Here is a 21,769-nt window from a genome sequence, read left to right as displayed (position 1 = left end):
ATAGTCTAAGATTCATTCTGATCATGACAGCTTTGTCTGAGTGAGGGCTGCAGGACTGAGCCCCAACATTAATTTTAGTACTTGTGACTGGTCTTCATTGTGGAATCCAGGATTGTCATGACTTTTGACAGGTGTCTGTCCCTGGGTAAATGTGATGGCAAACCATTAATCAAACGTAATTGATCAGGGTTTAACTTTGAAATATCTCAGTAGCGACTGATCTGCTGTTAGAGGTAAGAGCATCTAGAGAGATGTGGTGGACCAAATCCAAATCTGGTGTGAGGACATAGAATTCAGTGGTGCTGTGCCAGGGTTAATTCGATCTAATATGTTTCTCTTGTTTCTGTTCCTAAAACAACAGGATGCATGACATCCTCTTCTGCCTCCCCCTCACACACATCCCATTTTAATATATCAATTACTTTGCTATTTCTAACCAAATTGTTTCAGACTTAGCACTACAGAGCTGCCTCACTGAGGGCTCTGGCACCGATCCAACAAAACACTTAAAACATGTTTTTAACTTTTAAGTGTAGTAGTCCCATTGACTTCATGAGACTGCTCCTGTGCAGAAAGTTAAGAACCTCCTTCCTTAAGTGCTCTGACGAATCAGGGCCTATGTCCATGCTAAGTTTGAGGTTTTAAGGTTTGGTTGTGGTCTACACTACAGATCTATATCGATATAACTACGTTGCTCAGGAGTATGAAAAATCCACACCCCTGAGCAACATAATTATACTGACCTAATCTCCTGTGGAGAGTGCTGTGTTGGTGAGAGAGCCTCTTGGGGAGCTGGATTAACTGTGCCAACGGGAGAGCTCTCTCCTGTTGGTGTAGAATGTTTTCATTAAAATGCTACATCTGCACTGATCCAGCTGTTCCGATGCAGTGTTTTAAATGTAGACATGCCCTGAGTGGCTCTTGAGTTTTCTCTGCAAATGAAGGCTCAAAGGTGGTGGTGGTGGTTTTCTACCCACCGGAGGAAGGAGAGAAAATGTCTCTTTCTGCTTGTTTTAACTCAAAAGTTGTTGAACGGTTTTGCTCAAACTGGTCAAATGTATTCATGCTTTAACCAAATATGTTAAGTTTCAGCCCAAAGGGAGAAATGTTGAGAGACCTATATATGACTGAACATAAGGGTTTGCAATAGAAATTTCCTTCTCACCCTTAACTCTAGCATTTCCCTCTAATCTGGGATGGCTGATAATTTTGCTCCTCTTTTGTGGAGCACAACAGTTCTCTCTTCTAATTCTCTTGTCGTCTCCCCCTCCCCCCTTTTAAAATCTGCCTTAGACTCAATATGAAGAAGGATCCCAGAAAAGGAAGAGAATACAAGAAGATCAAGGAAAGGGGAAAAAGCTCAAGAAAGAGAAAAAGGAAGCCATTAAAGCTAATGCCAAGGATTTTGAACTTCTCACAGTTGAGGTTTGTGAATGAGCGTTCAGATAAGTCTTCAAGCAGCTAAAAGGTTGTTATAAAGAGGAGGGTGATAACGTGTTCTCTTTATCCACAAGAAGTAATGGTCTTAAACTGCAACAAGGGAGATTTAGGTTAGATATTAGGGAAAACTTCCTGACCAAAAGGGTAGTTAAGCACTGGAACAAATTACCTAGGGAGGCTGTGGAACCTCCTTCGCTGGAGGTTTTTAAGGAGGCGTTAGAGAAATACCTGCCAGGGATGGTCTAGAAGATAATACTTAGTTCTGCCTTTGTATGAAGGGCTGTACTATGTGAATTATCAGGGTCCTTTCCAGTTCTACATTTCTATTCTTCTGTGATTTGTGTATTTTGACGTCCATTGGGTCCAGTGCAGCTATGAGGTTCCTTATTCCTAGGCCTGTCTCAGAACCGCCAATCTTTAGTTAAGGGAGGGCTGGACTCCTTTTCACAACCTCTGCTTCGCTGGCAAGAAGGAGTTCAGTGACATGTAAGAAATGGTACATCTCCTCCGAGTCTTCTGCAATGAAGGCAGAGTATTATCACTTAGAACTGTCCCAGGATGCAGAATTAACTGCTGCAAAAAGTGATGCTAACTGCAGTAAAGCTCTGATAATTAACAAAGGCTGTATACAATCAAAATCATCTCCACAGAGAACTGAATTACTGAGCTGAATGCTTCTGAGGCCTGCTGAGTCTGTATCTCTCTTGGTTTCCTTGCTATCAGATTGGCCATAGTCAAATTTCTTTTCCCCCTCCATTTGATGCACGCTTCTTGATTCTGAACAGGGGCTATTGTCCAGCTCTCAGTTCTGTGGCTGCTATTCCATCCTCCCCACAGGCACATGTTTAACCCTTGATGACCTGTTTTCTCTATCACTCCACTTCCTTTGCTGTAAGTCGTACCTTAGAAAGGGGTTGAATAAGACGAAAATGTAAAATACAAAGTGGTCTCAAGAAGGTAGATCAGGAGTGTCTGTTCTCACTGTCTCCTGTCACAAGAACAAGGGGACGCTCAAGTTAATTGAAGATAGGAAATTCAAAACCTCTGAAAGAAAACACTTTTTTAAACAACATGTGATTAAACTGTGGAACTCGTTTCCACAGAAAGTCATGGGAGCCAAGAACTTAACAAGTGATTAGATATTTACAGTAGAACCTCAGAGCTGTGAACACTTCAGGTGGAGGTTGTTCGTAATTCTGAAATGTTTGTAACTCTGAAGAAAACGTTATGGTGGGTCTTTCAAAAGTTTGCAAATGAACATTGACTTAACAGAGTTTTGAAACTTTACTATGCAAAAGAAAAATGCTGCTTTTAACCATTTTAATTTAAATAAAACGAGTACAGAAAAGGTTTCCTTACCTGGTCAAATCTTTTTTTAAACTTTCCATTTATTTTTTAGAAGTTTATATTTAACACAGAACTGTACTTAATTTGTTCCTTTTTTGTCTCTGCTGTTGCCTGATTTCATACTTCTGGTTCCAAATGAGGTCTGTGGTTGACCAGTCAGTTCATAACTGGTGTTGGGTGTTCGTAACTCTGAGATTCTACTGTATATGGATCTCAAGAATATCCAGAATTGTTATAATTAATGATGACAAAAATTTTGGAAGCAATATTAAACTTTGTGCTTCAGGCATTAGGACAAGACCTGTGTGGCAGACTGGTCATCCTGTGTCTGCCCACAACTCTGGTGATTCTTATGTCTTCCTCTGAAGCATCTGGTTCTGACCACTGTCTGGGATGGGATACTGGACTAGGTGGAGCTTGGGTCTGATCCAGTCTGACAATCTCTGGGCTTGTCTTCACTACCGCAGTACATCGGCGCAGCATGTAATGCATCGCCTATGTTGATGGGAGAGTGCTCTCCCATCAACGTAATTACTCCACCTCAACAAGAAGCAGAAGCTCTAGGTGGGAGAGCTTTAAGTTGATGTAGCTTATGTTGCTGAGGGGGGTGGTTTTTTTCACACCCCTGAGCAATGTTAGGTTCATCAACTTAAGTGGTAGTGTAGACAAGCCCTCTGTATTCAGTTTGGAAGGTGGAACATACAGCTTCCTTCATGACTGCTCCATAGAATGTTCTGTAGGACATGCTACTGCAAGAGTGTGACAGGTTTCTCTAGTCTGGAAAGCTCGTGTCCCCATCAGTCATTCCTGCTCCCAGCACTGACCGTAGGAGGGGCTGTAGTCCTGTTTCTAGGTTTTTGCTGCTTTCCACTGACCTTTTAAGAGGGCTGCTCCTAATTGCAGTATGTCAGCGGTGGCTTGGTAACTCGCAGAGTGGTGCTGGTAGTGATTTGTGTCCTGAGTCTGGGTGGTAAAAGGTGCTGAGTTTTTCTTGACTTTCAGTAGTTTATTTTTTCAGTCTCATTAGACACGGTAACTCTGTGGCTTACTGAGATCCACCAACTGCTACTTTTTCTTTCTTCCAGGCCTTGAGTGAGGGGATGCTGCTGCTCGGCTGCGTGAAGGAGTCTAATGACTTCGAGTTAGTGGTCAGTTTGCCTAATGGACTCACTGGATTTGTGCAAGTGACGCACATTTGTGATGCATACAGCAAAATGCTGAATGAGCAAGTGGCCACAGGAGAGCTTCTGGAGGTGAGGAGAGTCCTGAGCTATAGTGTGTGTCCTGGGACTGGGTAAAATAAACGGGGTCTTGCAAGCAGAGACCCAGCGGGAGAACCCAGTTTCCACTGGTGTACAGGAGATTCTGATCCCTTCCTTGTCCTGCTCTCTTGCTTCCTTGGCCAACAGGGCCTGTGAATGCTGAAGGCAGCATGTTTAATGTGCTGCTCAACAGCAGCCATCACTGTACACCCCTCCCTACTTAAGGGGTTCCCAGAGCTCTTGGGCAGGGGACTTGAAGGATGAAGCTGGGGATATGTTTGAGAGAATCATCTACTTTCCAGCAGAGATGCAGAGGACTCTGTCCTCTTCGCCAGACACTATGCAGCCCCTCAAAAGATGGCTTCTGTGATATTCTGTGCTGTGTATTACCAGCTCGTGCTGTGGCAGATAGTCTCTCCAATACCTATGTCTCTTCCAAGCAGCCTATGTAATTCCCTGATGACACAGATGTTCCAAAGAAAGGAAGGGAATAGTCCATGTGCACGTTTATATTTCCCCTTCCCACTGCCGTCCGTGCCTGTTTATAATTGAATTTTGGGAATGGCAAGATGCTAATATCCCCTTGCTCTTTTGTTACCTTTTACCTCTTTGCTAATGGGAGACCTGAGACTGGGACCAAAATCAGCTCTGGTGCTGAATCTTAATCCTGACCTGTAGCACCTCCTGGTGTTCAGCCTGGTAGCTGTGTTGAATCCTTTGACCTCAGCCTTGTAACATTACATACATCTTTTATTGTGCGTGTTCCCTGAGTCAGGCTTGAAACTCCAGGCAGGGGCACAAGCCCACTGTACCCAGGGCCCCCAGTCTTTGTGGCATTTAGCTGCTGCTGAGAATAGAGCTTTCCTCTTGGGTTTGGGTTTCAAAAGCCTCTTCAGTAACAAGTTCTGGTCTTCTGCATTATTTAATGTTAATGATTTTATGGTTTTCGTGATCTTTAACTGTCTTGCTGTTTAGGATTTGAACTCGCTCTCAGACCTGTACCCTCCTGGAATGCTGGTCAGATGCACTGTGACCAGCATGGGGAAAACCATGGATGGACACCAGAGTGTCAAGCTGTCAATTAACCCCAAAGATGTCAACAAGGCACTGAACACCACAGCTCTTAGATCAGGCATGGTAGGTGTTCTGGGTGCACCGCAGCCTCCCTGCACTTTGGAGATTGCTTCCCCCTTGGCCTCACGTCTCCTTGCATGAATTCAGTTTTGTCACTGCATGCAATTAAAGCAAGGATCTGTGCCTTTTCTGGTGAAATTCATGTTGGTAGGAAGTGTGGTGTAGTGGGTAGAACGCAGGCCTGAACTGTGACTCTAGATCTGTTCTTTTGCCACTGGCTTGCTGGCTCTTGGGCAAGTCACTTAACTTCTGCTGCCTCAGCTTCTCCATCAGTAAAATGGGGATAATACTTATCTGACCACCTCACAGAGGTGTTGGGTGCAAGAGAATAATTAACTAAGCTCACAATTTCACCAGCAGTGTGAGTGCCTGTTTCTTTTCAATGTCCTGATGTTACCAGAGCTTCAGGAAGCCAAGAATCCCCTAGATACATGTCTTGGTTGGATGAGAGGACAGCTGAGACCGCATTGTCAGAGGAGCCATGGTCTAATGTGTCCAACACAGTGGGGGGAATTCCAGCATTCTGACCCCAAGAGAGAAGGAAATCTGAGTGCAAGCAGCCTGTTGACAGAATTGTTCTCCTTGCCGATCTAACTGTTCCTTTATATTGTTGAATTGTAATGTTTCCCTCCCTGCAGTTGCTCTCTGGCTTGGTATCTAGTGTGGAAGATCACGGCTACCTCATAGATATTGGAGTCAGTGGTGCTAAGGCATTTCTGCCTCGTCAGAAGTCCCAGAGTTACATCAAATCAGCCAACAAAGGTAAGGCATCCAGCAGGAGATGGAGAACTGGCTGGTTCAGAGGAGCGAGGATGGGACTGGAGCCTTTCACCTCTAGCTTCCTGGCTCAAACATAGCTCAAGTCAGGGGAGATCAGAAGTCTCTGCTGACATACGGTTGGGCACAGGCCATTGAACAATGAGCTGTTGGTTGTCAGTCCATTTCGTGATCTACTGGTGTCCTCCTTGTAAACACCTTCATCCTGACTGCCACTAGTCATTCTGCGTTTTGGATACTATTGCAGAGAGACCCAAGTTCAAATGGAGATGGGCACTACCTCTCCCCTTTCATTTCCCCCACCCTGAGAAGTAGTCCTGTAGGTCCTGGTTGAGGCACATTGGCAGGATGGTGTAGGAGAAGCGTGTGCTGCAGCCGCCTGCACTTTGCCTGTCCTGAGGATTGATTGGTGTCCAGGATTGTCTAGATTGCCCCTTCCCATAGCACTAAATCCACACCCATCTGAAATCAACTGACCAAGTGGCAGTTTCCTGGTACTTGTGCATGAGCGACAGAGCTGTATTGCTAAAAGTCCCTAAATGCACTAGAACAGAAAAGCTCTGAGAGAGCACCTTTCTCTGCTGCTTTGGTCAGACGGCTCTCTTTTGGCTCAGGCTGGCAGAGACCTGAAGTATGTATGATCTGGTGGCTACAGGAAATAGATTTGTGGCCTGTCATCCACAAAGGCCATGGGCAAAAGGGAATTGGTCTCCGCACCCTAGATCTGGTGCCAGGAGGCGGGAGGAGCTTGCATTGCTACTCCTTGTGATGCATGTGTTCTCCAGGTGAGCATGGAAAAAGTCATTCTCATCCCAATTTAACTATATTACATTAGCACCCAGAGGCCTGTTCGGACCAGGGCCTGATTGTGCTAGGCACTACAAACATAACAGTAGGCAGGGGCCTTACAGCAAAGAGCTAACAGTCTAAGAAAACAAGCAATATACAGAGGGTGAGGCATGGGGAGAAAATTGGATAAGTTCAGTCTTTATGCGCATAGATACTTACTATTTTTAAAAAACTGCTTTGTAATTGCATAAATAAAGCATTGCGTTTCCCTGACTGCCAGCCATTTAAACGCTACTGATTTTCTGATAGGTGTTGCAGCAGAAGTGGATCTAGAGCAGCGATTTTGAAAGAGCAGAGGGTAGTGACCTTACAGGTCTTTTCAGGGAGGCTGTTCCATGCACAGGGGGGCCTGGGCAAGTATGGCTGAAATTGGCATTGAGGGCAGCTTAGCAGGGTCGGGCACTGTGATAAGAGATGAGTGGCTCAGGAGAGAGGGTCTGGAAAAGAGGCTTGTGTTAGGCTGGAGGGGGGGAGCTAGCGAAGGGTTTCAGAAGGGGAAGTAGGGGGCTATGACAGACAGGAAGATGATGGGGGTTTTTTGGTATGTGCCCTGTCTTTGTAGGGGCTGAGCTGAAAATAGGCCAGTACCTGAACTGTCTCATTGAAGAAGTGAAAAACAATGGAAGAATTGTCCGTCTGTCCATCACTCGGTCGGAGGTTGCTGCGGCCATTGCAACAGAAGAACAGAACTGGGCGCTCAGTAACTTACTGCCAGGGCTGGTGGTGAAAGCCCAAGTGCAGAAGGTAAAACTCAGCTTTTTCTGAAGGGTTGTTGAGGTGGAGTTATGATCGCAGCTGTGGTGGACATCTTCCTATGTATTCTGCCCCAGCAAAACTCAGCTGGAATTTAGTGAATTTACAAATCCAAATAAGTGATTTCTGCCTGTCACCTGGGAAAAACACCTGCTTGCAAACCACCCGCCCAATCTCCGAAATGGAGCTCTGCTCTGTGCCCAGTTATCAGGTGTAAAGACGCCTGTATCTGTGCCTGGCTGGTGGTGGTGGGGAAGTGCGAGGCAGAGTCAAATCCAGTTTGCTTGTCTCCTGCTCTTAGTCTTGTAGCTCTGTGGAAGAGCAGTTACTCTGTAGGAGTAAAATCTTCTGTTGTGTCAGGCAGTGAGCACATCTGGCTCAAAAAGCGCAAGGGCAGTAACCAGGAGCCGTTTTTGAGTCCCTTTTCCTTCTGTAACAACACTACGGTGTCTAAAAGCCCTAAATATAAGTGGCAACTTGCTGGCACGATGAGTAAAGCATTAACCTTTCAACTCTCCTTGCTTGGCATCCTTTGGACCTTTCTGTTGTGGCTGTGGAAACAAGAGAAACTTTCCTCCTTTTCATATCAGCATTTCCATATGTTCATTTAGAAGCTGAATTTGGGAAAAAAAGGACAGTGGCGCTCTCCACAGCTCTGCCCACTTGACACCACTTTCAGTACATTATGCAGATCTTTTGATGGTCCTTCTTTGATCATTGGTGAAATAGCTGGCACTGAAAGTTTCAGCATTAGACTTCAAACTTAACAGCCGATCATGTGAATGGGTGAAGCTGACACTGCTGAACTCCTGTTTCAGGCTGCCTACAGACTCGGGCAGACTTCACTGTATTTGTTTACACTGGGATCTTTTTTTTTTTTCCTTTTTCTGCAGCAGCTGGGATCTTAGTGGTTGGTTGGTTTTTTAAATGGAAATTTGGGACTTGGGAGTGCAAGGTGGGAAAAACACCTGCTTGCAAACCAGCACAGGTTGATTCTGGACTTCAGATCAAATGTACAATTAGAAAACTTAAAAAGTATTCTTTTCTAGTGGTGGCAAAAAGCCAACTCTCAAGCAATTAACTGTCTTTTTCAGCGTGTGTATTATTAAGTACTGACAAGATGCTTATTAGTGGAGGAAGTAAAGTGCCATCCACATCTTGATCTGGATGAGAACTTTTCACACAGATTTAGTGTCATAGAGTTTAAGGCCAGGTGAGAACCATCAGATCCTCTAGTCTGACCTCCTGTATATCACAGATCACCAACACCACCCAGTCACCCCCAGGCCTAGCAAACCACCAGAATTAGACAAAGGTGTTACAGCCCTCGAGACACTCTACTGTTCTGTGTCACAGGCAGAAAACAGGAGGGACTGAATGCACCAATCCCTGAGGCCCCTGCAATGGTAGGGCATTGATTTAGTGATTTAATTTTATGCCCTACAGAAGAATTTCTCTTTCTTGGTTTAGGTGACCCCTAATGGCATCTCTCTGAGTTTCCTCTCCTCCTTCACTGGGATTGTGGACTTCATGCACCTGGATCCGAAGAAAGCGGGGAGTTATTCAGAAAGTCAGACGGTAAGTGGATGCTGAAGCGGCCGTAGGAATCAGAAAGCTGTGTGGTCTGCCTGTCTTCTTTCCTTCTCTAACCATTTTTTGATAAAGGTTTTATTTTCTGTGGAATCGGTCATGTCAGCAATTTTGTTGGCACAGACCTTCTTTCTACACCCCTGGTAAGGAGAAGGGAAGCAGCCTATGTCTTTCAGTTCTGAATGTAGCCTCTGGAGAGTCCTGGGGAAAGTGTCCCTTTACAGTTTTAGCAGCTGAGAGGCTCATGGAATATGAGGAATGGCTTGTGCCGGGGGCTGATTGCCCGCAGTCACTCTCCCCTCCCTTTGTCCGCACCAAACTAGCTCACACAATTTAATCAGATAAGTAAAGAAAAAATGCCCAGCCCATAAAGACGTTACAGCTGAATAACAACACCGCACGTTCCATTGTCCTTGCTCTACCTCGGCAATGCCTCCGTGAAGTGATCAGAAGCCAGGTGTGATGTGAGAGTGCAGGGTTGAAAATGGCTCTTGGCTCTTCCAGTTGACAGCCTGCCTTACCATCCTGCCATCCTCTCTCCCCTGCAACAGGTGAAGGCCTGCATCCTCTCTGTCCATCCCACCTCCAAAGCAGTACGGCTTACGCTGCGGCAGGTCTTCCTTCAGCCTGGAACGGGGCTTAGCCAGCTCGCCAGCAGTCGAATTGGCATGGTGGTGGAAGAGTCAGTGGTGAAAAGCTTCCACGCAAACACTGGCGTCATCTTTGAACTGGATGATGGCACGCTGGCTTTTGCATGTGTAAGTAATGAATGCCCTGTGGCCGAGTTACACTGTGGAAGGGGTTGCCACATGCTGGCATGAAATCGCCAACCAAACCAGAGACATCTGGGGAATGGTATTTTAAAACGTAAGTGGAAACGGTTGTAAATTAATGGTTGTCCCGCAGCATTTGCAACCCAGACATTGCACTGTGTTGCTAGTGCATGAGAACCAGGAAATGAAACTGAGTATACTCCATATTCTACTAGAATTCTTTGAGGGGGCCAACAAGCATGTGGAGAAGGCAGTTACAGTGGAAATAATGTATTTAGATTTTCAAAAAGCCTTTGACAAGGTCCCTCACCAAAGCTCTTAAGTAAAGTAAGCTGTCATGGGATAAGAGGGAAGGGCCTCTCATGGATTGGTAACTGGTTAAAAGATAGGAAACAAAAGGTAGGAATAAATGGTCAGTTTTCAGAATGGAGAGAGGTAAATAGAGGTGGCCCCCAGGGGTCTGTTCTGGGACCAGTCCTATTCAATATATTAATAAATGATTTTGGAAAAACAGGTAACCAGTGAGGTGGCAAAAAGTGCAGATGATACAAAATTGCTTAAGATAGTTAAGTCCCAGGCAGACTGCAAAGAGCTATAAAAGGATCTCTCAAAACTGGGTGACTGGGCAACAAAAAGGCAGACGAAATTCAATATTGATAAATGCAAAGTAATGCACATTGGAAAAACATAATTCCAGCTGTACATATACAATGACAGTCTAAATTAACTGTTACCACTCAAGAAAGCGATCTTGGAGTCATTGTGGATAGTTCTCTGAAAGCATCCACTCAATGTGCAGCAGCGTTCAAAAAAGCGAACAGAATGTTGGGGATCATTGAGAGGGATAGATAATCAGACAGAAAATATCATATTGTCTCTATATCCATGGTACGCTCATATATTGAATACTGCTTGCAAATGTGGTCGCCCCATCTCAAAAAATGTATTGGAATTGAAAGGTTGAGAAAAGGGCAACAAAAATGATTAGGGGTATGGAACGGCTTCCATATGAGGAGAGACTAATAAGATTGGAACTTGTCATCTTGAAAAAGAGACTAAGGGAAGATATGATAGAGGTCTACACAATCATGACGGGTGTGGAGAAAGTAAATAAGGAAGGCCTGCAAGGGGTTGGGCATCCTTCACCCCAGTGGAGGGCACTTGGTAACTTGCAGGACTGGGCTTGAAATCCTTTGGGCAGCCCCTGGTCTTGCAGTGACTGGAACCCCATAAGAGCTCAGGGTGGCCCTTAGAAATGAGGTTACTGTACAGTTTGCCCAGCCTTCATAAAGTACCAGACTGGCCTCGCGCTCAGGTCAAGCCCTGGCCTGGTGGCCTTTTCCTCTTTCTCATGCTCTTAGTGGCAACATTCTGCTAGCATAATTTTTTGAAGGCCATTTAGTGTATATACACAGTAAAATACAACTTCATCTGCCTGGCAACTATTGTACAAGCTGCTCCCCAAAATAATGGGTTTGTCTGTGTCTTCCTCCCCATCCTCCCAACTAATACTTCCAGAGGGATGTAAACATTGCATCTTATCTGAGTAAAAACACCCATGTGAAACTTGCTAAGACTTACTGGTCTGTTTTCTCCTCTTCAAGTCAGTCTAGGTTTCGTTCTCCCAAGTCAATACCATCTCTATTTCCAAATGGTGATAAATCGCCCTTTGTTTTTGTAGCTGAAACATCTTTCGGACACCAAAAAATCCTTCAAACCCGGGGCATTTAAGGTGGGCAGCAAGCACAGATGTCGAATCATTGACTACAGCCATATGGATGAGCTCGCCCTGTTGTCCTTGAAGCAGTAAGTTTCCTGTGCTGTTCCAGAATTGTTTGTGGGGGCTAAGGGGAGAGAAGGGACTGATAACAAGTGGAAAATACTGTGCTGCTTTGTTTGACTGGAACCCACCCATTGGAGTTTCCACTCATTATCTGTCTGTGGCACTCATCTGATGCCCATTAATGGATATCTGAGATGTCACAACCTTGAACACATTTCTCCTCCCAACAATCCCTGTGGGGCAGGGCCAGGCTCTTCTCCCCATTGCACAGATGGGAACTGAGGTCCAGAGGGACTAAGTGACTTGCCCAAGGTCACACAGAAAAGCTGCAACAGAGCAGGTCTCAGGCTTGCATTCTAGCCACCGGGCTGTCCTTCCTGTCTAGTAAAGGTGTTGCCCTCTGAGAGCTGGTGGGTTCCCTGCATGCAGGGTTTTGGCTTCTGGCCATGATCCTTTGTGTCATAAACTGGGACAAAACTTAGTCGGGTGGCTGGGCCCACCTTAACGGAGGGAAGGTCACCGTGACTCTGACATAGGACTGTAGGGGGACAGAGCACTGATGTGATAAATAGATGCCAGGCGGATTCTGACAGACCCCAGGGGGAACGGAAGGGGAGGGGTCGTCTTGTTCTTACCACCTCTGGGTTTTCCTTCACGTTAAAGATGACTCATGCAGCAACCCTTGCTGTATCTTCTCCTAGTCGAATTATTGCTGCTCCGTTTCTGAGATACCAAGACATCTGTCCCGGGCGTGTGGTGGAGGTAAGATCCTGAGAGAACGGTGCACGTTTGGCATTGTAGAGTGTTGGTACTTGCTGCCTCGCCTTAGGTAATGCATATTTTCCATGCCTAGTTAATGCCAGTTCACACCTATTTGTTTCAGACCAGTCCTGGAAAGGGAGAATGCAAATACAGCACCAGTAAAAATAACTTGCAAGTTCTCCCGACTGTAGTTACCTAACCGACATTTCAGTCCAGGTGTTCGTCCGCATTGCCTTGGTGAGGGTAGAATGATCTTTCTAAAGCCTTGTATACCCAATCGTATGTTGGAGATATATAATATAGGGTCAGATCCAGGTCTATTTGACGTCAGTGGGAATTTTACCATTGACTTCAGCAGAACCAGCATGTGGCCCATGGAGAGCACATCACTGGCATTGCGGGTGCAAGAAGCAGTGCAGCTTCCCTTATGTAAAACTGTTGGCCTCCGTGTGGTTAATACATTAGATCGATTTTTGGGGTGGGTCGTGTGTATTTTTGGGGGTTTAGTGGGTAGCCTGTTGCCCATGTGCAGTAACTCCTTGCTTAACGTTGTAGTCATGTTCCTGAAAAATGCAACTTTAAACGAAGTGATGTTAAGCGAATCCAATTTCCCCATAAGAATTAATGTAAATGAGGGGATTAGGTTCCAGGGAAGTTTTTTTTCACCAGACAAAAGACCTACATATATGTGTGTGTATGTATGTATACACCCGTACCCCAATATAATGCATTCCGATATAATGTGAATTTGGATATAAGGCAGTCAAGCAGCACTCCAGGGGACGGGGCTGCTTTACCTCGTTATATCCGAATTCGTGTTACTGCAAGCAGTTCCTTTGTGCCCACCCGTTACTTGCTGCCCTCCCCGGCGCCCCTCCCATGAGGGCGCTGCAGCTCCGCTTCTCCTCCCTCCCAGGCTTGCTGTGCCAATCAGCAAGTAAGGGGGGTGTGCAGAGGAACCGCTCCCGCCCCAGTTCACCTCCGCTCTGCCTCCTCCTCCCACAAGCACGCCGCTCAGCTCCGCTTCTCCTCCCTCCCAGGCTTGCCGCGCCAAACAGCTGATTGGCGCGGCAAGCGTGGGAGGGAGGAGGGAGAAGCGGAGCTGCGGTGCGCTCGTGAGAGGAGGCAGAGGTGAGCTGGGGTGGGAGAGTTCCTGGGGGGGCTGCAGCAAGTAATGGGGGGGGGGGCAGAGGAACCACTCCCTGCTCCAGCTCATCTCTGCCTCCTCCCCGAGCACACTGCCGCCGCTCTGCTTTCTCCCCCCTACTCTCCCTTCCAGCTTGCCGGGCCAAACAGCTGATTGGCGCGGCAAGCCTCGAAGGGAGGGAGGGAGAAGTGGACCGGCGGTGGCGTGCTCAGGGAGGAGTCAGAGCGGAGGTGAGCTGGGGCGAGGAGTGGTTCCTCTCCCTACCCCGATATAACATGGTCTCACCTATAATATGGTGAGATTTTTTTTTTTTTTGGCTCCTGAGGACTGCGTTATGTCGGGGTAGGTCGGTCTGTCTGTCTATACACACACAGATGTATACACACACTCACACACACAGGCTAAGTTTTAAACAAACAATTTAGTACTGTATATAGCAATGATGATTGTGAAGCTTGGTTGAGGAGGTGAAGTCAGAGGGCGGAAGAGGGTGGGATATTTCCAAGGGAATGCCTTCCTGCTAAATGTTGAACTAGAGCAGCTGAGCCCTCAAGGGTTAACACGTTGTTAATGTAGCCTCACACTCTACAAGGCAGCATGAATGGAGGGAGACAGCATGGCAGAGAGAGACAGAGACACACCCCATGTGTGTGAGAGAGAGCGCGAGAGAGAGATGGGCATTGCCCCTTTTAAGTACACTGACTCCACTCTAAGTACATTGCCTTTTCAAGTTGAGACAGCAGCTGCCTCCAGCGTGCTCCCTCCCTCCTGAGCCCTTTTGTGTCCTCCCCTCGCCTCCACCACTCTGTGGAAAAGGGGTAAGCGTGGGGCAGAAGAAGGGGAGGGGGACACCCTGACATTAGCCCAGCCCCCCCCCCCCCCCCCCCGGCACAGCAAGTAGGAGGCTCCCGGGAGCAGCTCCAAAGCAGAGGGCAGGAGCAGCACCCGGCAGTAGGGGGAGGGACAGCTGAACTGCCGGCAATTGATAGCCTGCTGGGCGGCTGCTGCACAGGAAACTTAGGGGAGCTGAGAGCTGATGGAGTGGTGCCAGCCCACCCTGGTTCCAAGCTCCCATCGGCTAGCTGTGACGGGCTGCTCTTCCTGCAAGCAGTGGACAAAGCAGGCGGCTGCCAAACAACATTGCACAACTTTAAATGAGCATGTTCCCTAATTTATCAGCAACGTAACAATGTTAACTGGGACGACTTAAAGCGAGGCGTTACTGTACACCACAACCTACACTGAAAACTACCAATCCTGCTCTCTTCTCCGGACTTTAGGGCAAAGTGTTGGCTCTGAAACCCTTCGGGATGCAGGTGAAGGTGACGGATCACATCAGAGGGCTGGTGCCTCACCTGCATCTGGCGGACGTGCTCCTGAAACAACCCGAGAAAAAGTACAGCGTGGGAGGTGAAGTCAAGTGCCGGGTGAGATTCCCCTGTCAGAGGCCAGCCGAGGGCTTGGGCTGTCTTAAGTTGTACTCTTCCACCAGATTGATGCCTGAGCATTTAGAGACTGATCTGATTTTCACTGAGAGCGGGTGACTCTCTGATGCACTTATTGTTGGTTTATAATGAGTCCGGGGGCGTGAGGTTGCTGGTATTTCGGAAAGAGAAGCTGTTGCCTTTTCTCAGTTATCCCTCCCTATTGGCCACTAGACTGAGTGTTGGGCAATGTGACTCAGTGTGCGACCTGACCAAATTATGGCCACGCTTTCAAGCCGCCGCTCCTTTGGATGGTCTCAGGGTGTTTGGTGCCCAGCTACAAACAGCTGGGGTCTGATTTTGAGAGCTTCTGAGCACCCACGTGAAGTGATGTGTGCTGCAGATATGCAGCAGCTCTGAAAGTCGTTCCCTAGGGGGCTCAGATTGTCCTCCCAATTAGTGGACACTTGAAAATGTTTAGGCCTTAACTTGTCAACACCATTTTAACAAGACAGACCAAGTATCACTAGATTCCTGTCTTGTTAAAATGCTCTGAGAGCCTTGGATGAACCGAGCACCGTACGTGCTACATGTAATCACTTAATTTCCCAAAACCTCAACAATTTTTAGCAACGTCAGAGGCTGTGACCATTTAAAATCCTTAAGGTGATTCCTTGTAGGAATCTGCATATTGAATAGGAAACTGCTGCATTTCCCTGTGCTACTTCTCAGAAGTAATGGTGTCATCTCTCGGGCAGTGACGTACTGAAATAGATTCTGTCTTCTCTGAAGAGAAGCTCGGATTTTATGGGCTTTACTCCCACCCGTTTCCATGCACACTTTTAATGCACCTTCCTGGTTTTCCGTTAGACTCACTGATACTGACAGAGTATCCTGCATCTCATTTGGGGGCCAGTGTTGCTCCTGTTCTAGCTTGATGACCTTTGAATAGAGAGAATTCAATCCAAGGGAAAACCACCAGGAACTTGGCCACCAAATCACGTGACGACACCTGCTTTAGCAGGATTAGCTTCTGAGATATTGTCAGCATTAATGTTTATAAAGCACTTTGCCTTTCCTCCGAGGATCTCAAAGCGCTGTTGCGTCTGGATGTCTGAAGCTAGTGCAGACTTGTAGACATATATGGGATTCTTGTACATAGTGAATATGAACCAAGAATTTGGTGCCTTTTCCCTGATTGAAAAGCATTTCTGCAGTCACTCTAACCTCTCCCCCCCCCGCACTCTCCTAGGTGTTAATATCCAATCCTGAAGAAAAGAAGCTGATCCTAACTCTGAAGAAAACTCTGGTCATGTCAAAATTTCCAGTCCTCACTAGTTACGAGGCTGCAAAGCCCGGCCTGATCACTCACGGCTTCATTGTGTGCGCTAGGGAATTCGGCTGCATTGTGAAGTTCTACAATGACGTTAAAGGTCTGGTTCCCAAGAACGAGCTGAGCTCAGAGCCCATACCTTCCCCAGAGAAAGTCTTCTACAAAGGCCAGGTAACAAATACACATGCGCACGTGCACACCCATTGATAAATGCAATGGAGGCATTTGTAACATCGCACTGACAGATTAGAAAGAGGCCGCAAGCTGGTTGATTGTGGATGGGAGGTTCAGGTGAGAATCCAGAGCACCTAGACAGTTGTAAAAGGATATTGGCAAGGCAGACACACCTCAGATGAGATCTGCCTGGTGCTGTGGTTTGCAGTGTGGGAGGTGTTGGGCCCTCTGCTGTGCTAGGGTTAGACAGGCTATCGAAAAGTCTAGCCTGCTACACGGAATCATCTGCGTGCCACTGGCTTTGAGTCCCTGAAGTAGGCGATTCCTTGACGGTTGTGTGACACTGTCACACCACTGCATAGTTGTAAGGACGATCTGATAACAGGGAGGAAGGGGTTCCTGAGGGGAGAGGAGGCCTCTCGCTCCAGGATAGGGTCCCAGTTTTCTGTCCCCTGCCCTGTTGCATCCCGTTAACTCTTAGGAGCTGGATGTCCATACCTACAAACTCACCTGTGTCCTAAGGCTTAAAGGACTCAAATCAAAGGCCTTTACTGGAAACTCTTCCTGTCTTGGGAAATCATTTAACACACACAGACAACACAGGAAGGAATCGAAAGGATCTGGAATTCTGAAAACGCTCCTGTGGAGCAGGTGATTCCTCTTGCCTGTATGCAATTAAATGCTGGGCTGTAAGAGATTCCTTCCCCTCAAGAACTTTGCAGAGCTGCGTTCTTGTAGATTTCCATGCCTTGCCTGCTTCCGAGAGTGCAGCAGGCACAGAGCTGTGTGACGTGGTCTGCACAGCTTGGGTGGCAAAGAAACCTAGCCCCAGGAGAGATGACTTGTCGGATTGCTCAGCGGAGGGGTTGAGGTCTATGCTGAGGCCCTTGTTTTCAGAAGACTGAAAACTTTTGTTTTCAGGATCAGGAAAACAATCTTTTAAGTCTATATTTTAAAAATCCAACCCACGCTGTGCCTGGTGACTTTACCAATGTCCAGGCACTTTTAATTCCAGTCTGTACATCCAGTCTGCCATCCCTGTGAGGCGTGTGACCTGCTCAGAGTGTTCCTGGATCCTTTTGTTCTTTTTTAATTCAGGAATCTATAGCAGCTGCAGAAAGGGCAGGATGGTCTGGTGGTGGGAGTCAGGATACCTGGGTTCTATTCCCAGCTCTGTCTTGGGCAAGTCATTTTAATGACTCTGTACCTCAGTTTCCCACCTGTGAAGTGAGAATTACACTTGCCTCACACGGGTTTTGTGAATCTGAATTCACTAATGTTGGTTGATAGCCTTGGGTGCAAGGGGAAGAGTTGCTGAGTATGTATTTCGCTGCCTTATGCACTGTACTGCCATACACTGGATGTAAGAGTGGAGGGGTGGATCTGCACAAAACTCACTGTCTTCTTTTTTTTTTTTTTTTTTTTTTTTTTTAAATCTCTTTACAATAGGTTGTCAAAGTCTTAGTCTTAAAATGTGAGCCTGAGCAGGAGAAGCTGTTGCTGTCATTCAATTTGATGAGTAGACCTGTCTCTGAGGCCGAAGGAGAACAAATTCCGAAGAAGAATCGGCAAGTGGCTTACGAAACTGGACAGGTATTGATTGTAAATGCCCCTGCTCTCCTCTTCCTCTTCCCTCTCCTGTCTGGTTACTAAGGAAAGGATTCAGTGCAACTTTGAATTATTTTACTTGTAAAACCTGTCTAAAGGTTCTCACTAGATGGTGACAGCTGGGTTTTGTATTTATCTTTTGTACAAGTGTCATCCCCAAATAAGTTTTTAGACTAAAGTAAATGAGACCATGACTCATGCAGGAGTGTATGTTAGAGAAAATACTTATGTGAATACATTGGACTGGTCAGTCACAAGGCACTTAAAGAGACAGGCTGAGGTGCAAGCCAGGGAGGAACGAGAGGTGAAAAGAGGCTGGTAGATGCAGAAAGGCTGTTTCGGACAGCAGGCAAATGAGGAACTAGCATCTTTGCATCTCCTATTGTGAAGTTGGTATCCCGTTAGGATGCTAGGGAGGGTCTGATGCGTTTTAGAAGAGGGAGGGCAAAAGAGCCCCATGAAATTATCCCAAGAGTAGAGTATTAACTTCAGCAGTTTCAGTGCATAGATTATACGGTCAGAGGGAACGCCTGTGATCATCTAGTCTGACCTCCTCTATAACACCGGTCATAGGACTGCCCTGAAGTAATTCCTGTTGGATGTGGTGGTCAGGTCATTTCTCAAACTGTAATGCTGCAGTGTGCTAACACCTGCTATGTTTTGCTCCAGAGGTGGCTGCATTTCAGTGTTGGGTAAATATTTGCCATAAAGACAATAGTTTTTAAGTGCTTCAGTATCCCCTTGGAATGAAGGACACTGCTGACACATAAATACAAGTGTTACTACTGCAAGCATGGGGATGTTCTGTTTTGTTTAAATGATTTCCCCCGCCCCCGCCATCTCCCATCTGATCAAATGAATTTTCCAGACTTAGACTTCTGCGATTTGTTGAGATTGTTTGTTTGTTTTATATTAAATGTGTCAGATGCTTCTGAAGTTCTCTGCTGTTGGAATGAGACAGTTCCTTGTGCATAGCTGGAGGGACCTCAGAGCTGTTTACAGTCTCATGTTACATGTCTCCTGTTCTCTGTTCAGATGGTTGACGTGAAAGTCCTGAAGAAGAAGGATAATGGCTTGGAGGTTTCCATCTTATCGGACAATGTTTCCGCCCACCTTCCCACAATGCACCTGTCTGACCACGTGGTTAACTGTAAACTCCTGCACCACTGGCTAGAAGAGGGTGACATACTCCGCAGGGTTATGTGCCTAAGTGACAAGGGAGGACACATTGTATCCTTGACTCTTCATGAAGGCTCTGGCCATTAAACACACACCTTGATGGAACAATCTGTTTCAAATCTAGACTGTACACAAGGAAGTGGAATTACACTAGTTTAAGGTGTGGGGCTGGTATCATCGGTAACCAAGGATGATTTGAAGGGCTGGTATCTTGCGAACTACCCATCCTTGAATTGAATCTTGTATGCTGCTGGGAATCCCATCAGCGATAGGACATGTTTCTAGCCCTAGTAGATTGTGAGGTATCAGGCTTTAAAATCACAACATTATGATGACTGACTTGTTTTTCTCCCCAGCTTGCATGCATAAATGTCAGTTGTGACATGACTTTAGTAAACAGCTAGCACTGAAAACCAACTAATTGTACGGATTGTAATCAGGGAATTCCAGATTCCAAATGGAGTAATGGATTAATCTCCAACTGTCACAATTTGTGAGATTGGCTCCAAAATTATCAGTGGAGGGAAAGCAAGGTGGTAAACGGAATGCTGTGATTTTAAGAGCCTGTATTGTACAACCTGCAATAGCTCTGGTAACAGCCTCTGGTGATACCAAGGGATTTAGTAGGCTCCTGAACTTTTTTCCTCTCCCCTCTTCCCCTGATTAGAAGGCCTTGTTCCTTGACTAGTTGTTCAGACCCTGTGCAGAAAGCCTGCAATGATCTCTGCAGTACAGGAGGAGCAAGTGGTGAGGAGTTTCTCTGAAATCCAACCTGGGATGCAGCTGGCTGGTTATGTGAGGAACATTATGTCCTATGGAGTGTTTGTGGAGTTCCCATTTGGTCTAGCTGGACTGGCCCCCAAAGCGGTAAGCTGGTTGTGACTGTCCCTCGTAAAGCACCATGTTTGCAGGCCCAAGAAATGTGGCTCTGAGCAGAGCTAGAGGGCAGATAGACTGCAGGTCTCCTGCACTCACGCTGCCCAGCCCACTGGGAGTAAAAACTGCTGGGGTTGTATTTATAGAGTTCTAGGTGTCTCCGTGATATGGAAGGGAAGGGACAGGAAAGAGCATGAAGGCATGGGGATGCTACAAGCGCTGAAAAGAGTCCTCTTTCTGAGTCACGCCACATCTCCCCCACCACTTGTCTGCTGGCATATCTGGGACTGCAATGCAAAACACAACTGCTACAGTGGGGTGGCTAGCACCTCATGGAGGAGATTGGGAATTGCGACTCTTCAGTTCTTTTCCCAAGCCTGCCGCTGATCTGCTCTGTGACCTTGTGCCAGTCACTTAATCTCTCTGTACTTGGGAGATAGTATCTGCCAACATCAGAGAGGGGTTGAAGCTTAATGGATGTTTGTAAAAATACTCTAAAGCACTCTATCATGAAAGGTGCTATAGTTTAATAGGATTGCTAAGCAGCTGCCTCTGCTGACCTCTTTTCCAAACAGGACATGAGTGACAAGTTTGTGACGGACACCAAAGACCATTTTGTGGTGGGACAGACTGTGGTTGCCAACGTGACGAGCATGGACGAGGAGAAGCAGCGTATCCTCTTGTGTCTGAAGCTGTCTGAGGTCAGCTCGGAAGACCACGCTGCTGAGAGCTTCTCCTTCCTGAGCCAGTGCTTTGAGGAGATGAAGGAGGTCAGGGACATTATGCGCAGAAGAAGTAAGTTTGGGAACAGAGCCGCGAAAGCCATTCAGGTGATCACGTCATGACACTTGGCACTAGAGAAATAATGCAAGGCATAAACTACCCCTTTGCCTTCCATATAAGAGAAAGATCAAAGCAAGCAATGGCTTAACTCGTGAGCCCGGTTTGTAAAGAGAGGAGGGTATATAGAATGAGTCCAGGCCTTGAAAGGCTACAAACAGGAACAAAACTTTCTGGAACTCTTGTCAGGAGTGGACACAAGTAGCAAACCAAGAACCAGGCTGCGCTCCCATTGTAAGTCTGTGGGAGTTTTGCTGTTGATTTCAGTGGGAGCAGGTTGAGGGCCTGAGTGATTAAGAACAGAGGATTAAGAGCTATGATATTATTAGCCTTATGCTGAAATAGAATAGAAAGAGCCAGGGAGACACAATGGGACAAAACTTGGGGCCTGCTAGTTCCAGGGAGGTGGGTGAAGAGCAGAATCCTCTGAGAAGGTCACTGGACCTTTCCATGCAGATCTGATTTATCGATCAGTACTTCGATACTGTGGTCAAGGATACAGTAAGGAAAACCACATTTAAAAAAAAAGAAGGCAGCAAAGGTGAAATCTACCTAACAGGGAAGGCGTTTGTGGTGAGCCAGCTTGTTCGTTTGCTGGGGAAAAGTATTTGCTGGCTGCCCCACAGCCCAAGTAGACAGAGGAAACTTCTGTATCTCTGAATGGCTGCTGTGCAGTGCCCGTGTGCCTACCAACCACCTACCGCCCAGACCTGAATGC

General features: G+C 46.6%; 1 protein-coding gene across 2 annotated transcripts in view; it reads left to right on the top strand.

Annotated features, from left to right (window-relative positions):
• Positions 1–1,288: 1,288 nt before the first annotated feature.
• The window catches only part of PDCD11 (programmed cell death 11), a 41,280-nt gene continuing 20,799 nt past the window's right edge, over positions 1,289–21,769 (top strand). For both annotated transcript variants that reach the window (XM_050957956.1, XM_050957955.1), the window contains exons 1-15: positions 1,289–1,425; positions 3,873–4,040; positions 5,025–5,186; positions 5,822–5,945; positions 7,372–7,553; positions 9,033–9,140; positions 9,704–9,910; positions 11,607–11,731; positions 12,410–12,470; positions 14,898–15,044; positions 16,294–16,545; positions 17,998–18,141; positions 19,192–19,386; positions 20,032–20,202; positions 20,787–21,006. In XM_050957956.1, the coding sequence (XP_050813913.1) occupies positions 3,888–4,040; positions 5,025–5,186; positions 5,822–5,945; positions 7,372–7,553; positions 9,033–9,140; positions 9,704–9,910; positions 11,607–11,731; positions 12,410–12,470; positions 14,898–15,044; positions 16,294–16,545; positions 17,998–18,141; positions 19,192–19,386; positions 20,032–20,202; positions 20,787–21,006 (2,251 nt within the window). In that variant the 5' untranslated portion in view covers positions 1,289–1,425; positions 3,873–3,887. The remainder of the gene's footprint in view (positions 1,426–3,872; positions 4,041–5,024; positions 5,187–5,821; positions 5,946–7,371; positions 7,554–9,032; positions 9,141–9,703; positions 9,911–11,606; positions 11,732–12,409; positions 12,471–14,897; positions 15,045–16,293; positions 16,546–17,997; positions 18,142–19,191; positions 19,387–20,031; positions 20,203–20,786; positions 21,007–21,769) is intronic.

Source organism: Gopherus flavomarginatus, chromosome 6 (assembly GCF_025201925.1).
Source record: "Gopherus flavomarginatus isolate rGopFla2 chromosome 6, rGopFla2.mat.asm, whole genome shotgun sequence".
NCBI classification, from domain to species: Eukaryota; Metazoa; Chordata; order Testudines; family Testudinidae; genus Gopherus; species Gopherus flavomarginatus.
This window is presented reverse-complemented; position numbering and strand designations above follow the sequence as displayed.